Source organism: Aspergillus lentulus (assembly GCF_001445615.1).
Source record: "Aspergillus lentulus DNA, contig: Alt04, strain: IFM 54703, whole genome shotgun sequence".
NCBI lineage: Eukaryota > Fungi > Ascomycota > Eurotiomycetes > Eurotiales > Aspergillaceae > Aspergillus > Aspergillus lentulus.
Window position 1 is genome coordinate 3,390,811 of NW_028322122.1, and position 9,714 is coordinate 3,400,524.

Sequence of the window (9,714 nt, forward strand, 5' to 3'; positions counted from 1 at the left end):
TTTAGTCAAAAGGCGTGGCAAAATTCTTGGGTGCCACAGCTGCATAATACTGCGACATTTGCACCAAACGGTTCTCTATCCAAGCCTTTGTTTTGGGGTCTGCGGCCTCGTACGCCACACGTAGCGGAAATCCCATCCTGTACGGCCCTAGGGGACCGGCACCGTTGTATTCCACTGACTTGCAGATCTGATCTCGGAAAAAGGCGACCATAGCTTCATGTTCACCAGGATAACCAAGGGTCCGTAGGGCCTCGTGTATGATAGCCATGTATGCATGGTAGGAATTGAATATTGAGGCGATATTTAAATCAGAATAGTGCAGAACGATAGGATACACTGCATCGTTGGACGATGACAGCCTTTCGTATGGAGGTGGTGCCATGCGGGAAAAGCGGCTATACCATTCTGACAGTTTGTTCTGAATCTCAAGAATCCGCGTCAAGGTTTCGGAAGCCTTCTTCCAGGTTGCAGGACTCGTCATATCTGATGCTTTGATATCATAGAGGGCGTGGACTAGGCTTGGTGCCAGTGTGAATAGAGCTATGAATTCCTCTAACAAATCTTCCAGCTCTTCGGAATAGAATGAGTTGATGCGCTGCTTCATTATGGCATGCCACCGATCTGAGGCTAGAAAGCATCTTTCCCCGGAGAAAAGAGAGTGCATTACCTGCACCCATGTCAGTTTTATATCGTATTCAGAACATAAAGGCCGGTCACCCACAATCAATCCTCTTGCAGCTTTGAGTAACGTATTATTGAATGGGTCCTTGTAAGCGTTCGGCCCACGAATCTCCGCTAGCTGACTCACAGCCTTTGCATGTTTCATCCACGTGTCTGGATTTTGATTATTTGCAAACAGCTAAGTTCATCAGTCGACATTACTTCTCCCTGTGCCGGAGATTAATGGGATGCCTACCTCATACAAGCATAGAAGTAGCACCGCGCAGAAGATATCGGCAGACAGACGCTCAGAAGGGGCGTTTAGAGATTTTCGAAGTCTGCTCAGAGCCTCGACGTACGCAGATCTAGAATACCGCGCCATCTGGAGATTCTGTAGCACCTTAGAAATATGGTGCGTTGTGAAGCATCGAACAGTTGCATCCAGTGTTTTGTTCCGTCCATAGAGAGCTGGAAGACTGCTGAACCATCTGGAAACAATATGGACTGAAGTCGACGAGCGAGGCTGAGAGAGGTCATCGACTACTGACGAAAGTCCTTGGAGGACATCGACCGTTGAAGAAGACAGCAAAGACACCGTAGTACTCGGTATCATTGAAACTCCGTCTGCCTCATCGTTTTCTCTATTAGACACGCTCCGTTCACAATCCGAGCCATCGGCTCGAGGTGCGCGTCGAGAACGATAAGGTTTTCCAGCTTTGAACTTGAAGTTCCTGACATAGCCGGGGCACGGCTTTCCATATTTCTCGCACCGCGCACAACCCGGAAGTCGCTCATCACACTATATATATGTTAATGGTGTGTGGCCTCCAATTCTTGGAAGACAAACCTTCACGCGACGCTGGACGCAAAGTAAGCAACCAGAGCTCCGCGCACCTGGCATTCTTTGATGAACAGAATGTTTCAGACTCTATTGATTATTGACTGATAAATTCTGAAAAGGATAAGGGGACGTGGTCGTGGTCAAACTGTCAATACGAGACTGCTCAGTGTAGCTACGGCGCGCTATAGTGACCAAAACGTCATTTGCTAGGCCAATAGGAAGGCAGCCCTCGCAGTGCATCTGGTATGGGTTGAAAGGATATACATAATTACTACTTTTACTTAAGTTATTAAGCTTAAGAGTTATAATAACTCTAATATTAAATAATCCATTCTAGATCATAGGAAAGATAAAGCTAGGTTATAAAGATTTCAATTCTATTAGTGTGGCCTCCTTTTCCCCTAAAGATTATTAGGTATTTTCCAATTTATTAATAGGATAATGCCATTATATATACAGTAGAACGGGGTATATTAAGATGGCGAGGATATTTCTGGATGCAGGCATAAATGTAGAGGCTATATATACTGTGTCTTACTAGATCTAATCTTATGTCTCTGCTTATCTTCTAGGCCACAGAAGGAGACCATCCACATGTTATTTACTTACAGTTACTGCTAGAGCAGGGGGAGAATATCAAGTGCTAAGCATGGAGATATCTAGCAAGAACCCTCAAAAATCCCACTGATTTAGCCAGTTGGACATTTGAGCGCGCGAGACCGGCCCGAGCGATGCCATAGTTCTGCTGGCTTGCTTGGAATTCTCCACGCTGATCTCAGCATTTGGCACAGCCGCACTGTGAGCTAAGGCCTGATAGAAAGATAGAAGTTTTAGAGCCGGTTTCTCATCAAGGTCCTGAGGGGAAGGATTCGGAATGTGTTCCAGCTCATCGACCCATTCCGCGAGGGACACGACGCTCACAGGATATCTTTCCTGGATTGCAGGTATCAGGTTGTTCCAGGGAATCCGTGATGGGTTTGTCAAATGAAAAACAGCATGGGGTTGTGTTGATAGTGATGGCCGACGGCTCAGTAGGATTTCGATTGTGATCCTGGCCAGAGTGTCCTATTCTTGTTAAGCCTGGCGATCCATTTACGACAAGGTTAGACTCACCACAGCAATCCAATCCACGAGAAAACTGCCCAGCGTATCAGGTACTTTTCCTATGGTCTTAGACGTTTTTACCACGGAGGGCAGCCACTCGTGTGGATTCCACAGCCCCAACCGACTATCCGGTCCCGCGATCTGTCCCACACGTAGGATGCTCGTCGGCACCCCTGACCTTCGTGACGCCTCCAAACAAATCCTCTCCCCTACATGTTTTGATTCGCCGTATCCTTGTTTTAGTACGGAGTCCACAGTATCCATTGGCGATTCAGGGACAGCGACCTCATCCGAAGTGGGCGTCCATGTTGCGATTGTGCTCACGGAGGAGACAAAGGCAAGGTGGGCATTGTAGCGGCTCTCAAGACTGAAATTGACGAATTCACGCACCCCCTTGATATGAGGGTCTTCAAACGATGAGACGGGGTGATTGAAGTTTACTTTCCACGCATTGTGGATGATCAGGTCAACCGTATCCAGCAGCTTGCTGTACATGGCATCACCAAGACCAAAGTGTTTGTCTCCGAAGGACACGTGTAGAAATTCGACCTTGCTGGGGTCTTTCAGGGATGAGGCGTCCAGACCCTTTTCGGCAAACCCTTGTTGCTGGCGAGTGCCTGCATCAGCAGCCCGATTGAAACAGTATACCTTTGCAACTTTAGGATCGTTCAATAGGCCGGAAAGAATGTAAGTGCCCAGGGAGCCGGTTGATCCAGTCAGTATAACAGTCGAAAGCGGAGGCAGTTGAGCCGAGGAGTTGAAGGATCGAATCGGGAGATCACCTGTGTACTTGGACACTAGGCCGGCGATTCTTTCAGAGCGTGATGCTGTCGGGGCTGTCGCTGCCTGCTCCTGAAGGACGGCCAAAAGCAGACCAGCAAGCTTCTCCGTGGTGGGTCGAGCATAAACGTTCTGTACGGTAATGCTTTCCGTACCCAGCGTCGGGTTGTAAGACGAGACTGCATTTCGCAACAGGTTGCTAAGCTCAATCGCCTGTAGTGAGTCGAGTCCTAAGCCGAAAAGATCATCGCTAGGCTTTATATCAGATCGCCCAGTGAGCGAGGTAATGACTTCATGCACATAGCGATGCACACTCTCAAAGTCGATCGTCGATGGCAGCTCAGCCCCCAGCTGTTTGTCTTGCGCGGTGGCATACAATGCGTCAATCTCCTCTGCGTAGTCCGCATTGACGGCATGCCGCTGGGTAGTGCCCTTCGGCGTCAATTTGAATGGCTTTCCGGGGGATGCAAGCCGAATCATTTTTTTCAAGACTTGCCCGTACCGAGGAACGGTTTTGTTGGCAATCTGCACCGAAGGCCAGATCATGTCCACGAAATTCTGTTCATCAATATTGCCATTATGATCATCAATCGCGGGTTCAATCAGCAGGCCTGTCTGGAATCGGCCCTGTCCAAAAACAAGAGCGCGACGAACAGAGGGATGGCCTTCGACAACCTTCTCCAATGTCACAGGATTCAACTTCTCTCCGTTACTGAGCACGATCACATCGTCCAAGCGGCCACGGTATTGCCACAACTTCGGGATTTCCGGATGCCGCACATAGAGATCTTTGGATCGGTACTCTTTCAGAGCTGGAAATGTATGGAATATCCCATGCATCCGGCGAGAATCCTCCACACGAGGGATCACTAGCTCGTATAAATCATCCGTGACAGACTGCATATCGATCCCGTATGTCGGATTCCATTCGAAGTAACCCCAGTTTTCCTTCCCCTCCGGGACAAGGGAGCTGATAATGCCCATCTCGGTGGATCCGATTGGGTTTCTTACCTGGGTGTACTGGCTTACCTTGTCTCCGACCTGCTTCGCCAGCGGAGCGCCTCCATAGCAAACGAACTTTAAGGTGCTGAGGCATTCCAGAGCTTCCTGAGACAGGCTCATGTCTTCGAGGATCGATGGTGGCAGGATGGTAGCAGTAGGATGTGTCGCATGGATAACATCTATCAGCAGGTTGACAGACAATGGCTGGTCCGGGATTGTCACGAAGGGGATGTTGTGAAATATCGATTCAAACAACGCCACAAGTCCCATCATATGGAAGTATGGTGTAACTGACAAAACAAGATTGCTTGGGTGGGGATCGGCCGAGAGCAGGTCTTGGAAAAAGGCCGGTGAACGGCCAGAGGGTCGAGGCATGAACGCACCGTAGTCGACAGTGCCGAGGAAGCCATGGGTAAGCGACACTGGTTTGGGCATACCTACAGAGAGATTTAGAATCATAAGCCAACCAGCCAAGCAGTTGTAGTTATCCACCTCACCTGTTGTTCCCGAGCTGTGGATTATGAATGCGGTTTTGTCTTCCATCTCCTCATACGTCGAAGTGAAATCGTAATGCTTCACATTCAAATTGTCGTTCAGCATTCCAGTAACACTTGGTACTTCCAGGGAGCTGATTGACTTGCTTGGCCCGGTTAAACCTGAGACGAGGTGATGCTTCTCCGGGCTGAATAACAGCATTTTGGTACGTGTCGCTCGAAACACTGAATCGTATGCTTCATTTGATAGCCGAGTTGAAGGAAAGAATATCTACACAACGTTCGAATCGTTAATTATTCCATCTCCAATGTCCAAAGACTGACCGTACAGCCTGTTTTGTGCGAAGCAAGCATCAGGATAATATAGCGGATATCGTTGCTCCCCAGATAGGCAATTGTTTCTCCCTTGACGGAGCTACCAAGATGCTTCTCCATCCACCAAGACATCGTATTCACAGCGCGACATAGCTCCTTGAGAGTCACTTCGCGGAAACCTTGGTGGACTTCTGTACCATTGGGGATCAAGCAAAATCGCCGCGTAGGGCATTCAATGGCAAGAGAATCGACGACAGCTGCGAGAAGTCTTCGCGGCGGCTCGACCGTCTCGGATGCAGTGTCAATAACACCCACCATGGTTAAGCGTTTTCTAATGTCAGATTAAGCAAAATGAAAAGTAGACTGAGTGAAAGTCTATTCTTGTTGGGGGTGCTTAACATCATGGACGAGATGCTCTTTATAGCTGATCAGCCACATTATCAAAGGACCATCAACACATAGCATTCCTGTTATTCTTGCGCGTTTCGGGCCCACTACTATGTACTTGACTGTATTATCCCAGCCTTATCCTCGAAATTGGGTGCATAAGCCAAGAATATCCTTAGCAATGTAGACCCCACGTTGATCAGTGGGGAAAGGGTTGGGCAATTCTTGACTTGTGGATGTGGGACATTGACATATGCCAGGAAACCAGTGCATAATTTTGGCTGGTAGTAGTACTAGTCAGTACTAGTTATGAGCTTGTCTTGGAGATGCAACCCAAACTCGGCAAAACTCGGTAGTCGGCCGGCACTGCTTCTTACACTGTAGCCGATCAATATGAGATATGGGGTGCTTAATACTCTCAATTATTTCCCACAATTGTGAATCACATATCCCAACATGACTTGGTTTACTCCCCAGTGCCGCACCCGCAACTCAAAAGTTGATGAATCATGATTGCAAGTGTTATATGGAGGAAATAGGAATACATTGCATTGCTGAGTGAGGAGATCAGCAAGCTCTGCAGATCCTTCCCCTTAGAGTATGGAAATTCCGCCAAGATTAAACCTAGACTGGGGAATGTTCAATTACGCACCGGATATATCGGATGTGCAGATCGTCACACTGTTTAATATGGAAAGACCTGGTGAACAAAAAAATATATAACAGCATGTATATATCAGTGCTCACCCATCCCAGCGTCTATTCCCTTGCTGCTTTGCCGCCCACGTTCCGGCACCTTCAGGTGAATATTCAGGTGCCTGAATATTCTGCACTCAAGCTAAAGAAGTCACATTTTAACAAATGGGCAAAATAACAGCCTTAAAGGGAGATAAAACCCATGATGTGTCCATCTTACTCTGTCTCCATTCCTTCCTTATAAGCAGACCGGAAGTAGCCTACTTAGGGAGGTTCCTAGATGTTAAGGGGTCAGCAACTAGGCTGTGAGTTATTACTATGATTACAGGGTTCTTAGAGGGTATAGGCTTACTAAGTAAAATATATATATTATAATAATTAGAATAAATTACTTAGTTCTTACTAAGCTATTTAATTACCCCTATTTCTATTATATATATGCAGGTTTAGAGAAACTATTCTCTAAGTAAGGTAGTAAGCCACACCTAAAGCTTACTAGTAGTTTACTATATAATAATTATCTCCCCCTTTAGGAAAGGTTTATCCTAAACTATACTAGGCCTAAATTATATATTAAAGTATAATACTATTACTATAGTTATTATTTATAATTATTATTAGCCTTTATAAGATATAATTAAATAGCTTCCTTTATTATTTAACAATAGAACTTACTATTAATTAAAGGGGCTTTAGGCTAGTAAGATACTAGTAATTAATTAGATTATTATTAGTTACTATAATAGTTTAATAATACTATTTAAGGTTATTAAGCTATTATCTTATCTTCTTAGAAGCTATTAAGATTCTATTAACTTTAGCCTTAATAATAAGATTCTCTTATATTTAATAGTAATAAGTAGATATACTTAGCCTTAGTATTACTTTATTATTAACTTAAATATTATTAAGTTCCCCCTCTTCTATATATAAGTTCTTTTAAGAGTTAGAAAGCTTTATTTTTATCTTATTAATATTCTATTTTTTAATTAGGTAAGGCCTTACTAAGGGAATAATATATAGATATTATTAAGATATATAAAGAAATACTAGTAAAGCATTCCTAAACTTCTATAGCTTCTATTACTATAAAATATCTATAGATAGGTATTTCTTCTACTCTCTTTTCTTTTATAAATATTTACTTTATATTCCTAGCTTATTACTATTAAGTTATAGTTACTAATTAGATAAGTCTTCTAATAATCTAATTACTACTCTAAATATCTATTATTATCTATATATTATTTTATTATCTAGTTCCTCTATAGAGGATAATAAGCCTGCTAGTTTTTATTCTAGTTCTACTAGTCTAGCCTCTTTAGGGTTATTACTTAGTCTCTTATTAGATATAATATTATCTTATACTAATTAGCTAACCTCTGCTAACCCTAATATTATTAGTCTATTACTATTTAGTTTACCTCTAGTAAGTCCTATTCTAGGTAGTTCTTTACTTAGAAGTCCTTTACCTCTTAGGGTATTACCCCTACTTTCTTTATTTATTTATAGCTTTAAGCTACTTCCTGCCCTGCTATATTAATATTACTTTAAGAAGGCTATAGCTAATAATAATAAGTATATCTATATATATAATACTTCTTTTAAGAAGTGCTACTACTAGAGTTGCATTTGGTCTGAGTTCAGGTGAGTTTAAAACCAGTTAGAACCGAACTGCTGCAACTTCAAGTCTAAATCTTAGAAATCAGAACCAAACCTGATCTGTTCTGATTTGGTTTGAGTTTCACTATAAAATCCACCACTAGGCCTAGCTAGGCCTAGCTAGGCCCCTACTAACTAACCATGGTTAAATTCAGTTTAATTTTAGGCAAGTTAAACTGCTATCATTTAGTGAATTTTTACTGTTCTGAAATTTTAAATGATTATTAACTACTATACTATCTACCATACTATCACTATACTTATAGAAGTTTAATATTTTTATATGAAATATATAGTATTTATCATCATAATAATCTATATCTAAAATATCGATTTGATATCTATAGGGCTGAATGGGTGGTGGTTAAAATTATCCTTAGATTATAGTGATTATTGAAGGTTGATGTATATATATATATAAACCACCACTACTTTTATACAAACCTATAACAGAAATGATTATTCCCTTATATCTCACTAACCACCAGGTATTTTGAATTGATATTTATATATTTAGATAGCCTAGATCTAGGGCTATCTAGTGATATCAAAATTATTAGATAGATCCTAGAAATTAGTGATTTCTATCCAAAACAGTGAGGGTTGGTTAGTCAAATCTGATAAAACCTCAAAAATCAAAACCGATGGTTTTAACTAAACTTAAATTAGTTTCACCCTACCTAAACTGAAACCAAAGTAATTCCCTAGGCTAGGAACCAAACCCTCACCGCTGCGAGTTCGGTGAGGGTCGGATTCGATTTTAGCGGTTCGGTTATGCAACTCTAGCTACTACTACTAATAACTTAGTAAAGTTTATTTAAAGATCTCTCTTTAGTTATATTATTAGGTAGCTATCTTTATTATAATAGCCCTAGCTACTTATAATAAGGTAGCTTACTGGAAGTTTACTTTTAAATTAGTAACTATCTCTAGGTTCTTAGAGAAGAATAAGATTCTCTACTTATTATAGTTTTTGAATTATAATATCTTTTAGCTCCTAGGTACTATAAGTATAGTTACTAGGCTTCTTATCCCTACCCCTAAAGAGGAAGAGGTAGAGGTAGAAATATATAAGGATAAGATAGATAATATGTGAATTAAAATAAACAGTGTATACTCAATAGTATATAAATAACAAAGGAAAAATTCACAAATGCAAAGGGGAATAGATGGCTTGCCTAGGTATAAAGGAAGAATAGGAAGAATAGGAAGAATAGTGGAAGGAAAGTAGCTAAGGATACCTTAGCTGAAATATCTTGATTCCTTAATTATTAAAACTAGCTATAGAGTAATTTAAGGGTGTACTTATAGGTGATTTCTTCTAGTATAAGCCATTCAAATGTTGAATGATCTCATAGCTGGGTGATCTCATAGATTAGATCACTATTTGCTAATGGTTGAAATCAATGATTATTGATGACGATCCATACCCGCAAGAGCCGTAGATATAGTCAATAATCAACCATAGCATATTAAATCATTGATAAGATAAGATCAATGATTATAATTCTCACCAACATAATAAATAGAGTTTCTATATATAATTAAGAATAAAAGGCTACTACTAGTCTAGTAATATTCTTATAAAATAAGATATTACTTTATAGATTATAGATATAGATATAAATATATTAAACCTCTAAAACCTTATAGGAAAAAGGAGGAAGGTTTATACTATTAAGATAATAAATAGTAGATAGTAGATAGTAAAATCTTATAGAAAAAAGCTATCTTCTTTCTTTCCTTTAATAGGGCTGCTTTACAGCCTATCCT

General features: G+C 41.4%; 1 protein-coding gene across 1 annotated transcript; it reads right to left on the bottom strand.

Moving 5' to 3' along the window:
- Position 1: 1 nt before the first annotated feature.
- ALT_2392 (putative NRPS-like enzyme) lies at positions 2-5,514 on the bottom strand (the record flags this gene model as incomplete). Its single annotated transcript, XM_033564347.2, has 8 exons — positions 2-667; positions 722-859; positions 917-1,200; positions 1,311-1,459; positions 2,187-2,566; positions 2,615-4,824; positions 4,885-5,152; positions 5,206-5,514. 8 exons carry the CDS (start codon positions 5,512-5,514, stop codon positions 2-4), a joined length of 4,404 nt encoding a protein of 1,467 aa, XP_033420238.2.
- Positions 5,515-9,714: the final 4,200 nt, after the last annotated feature.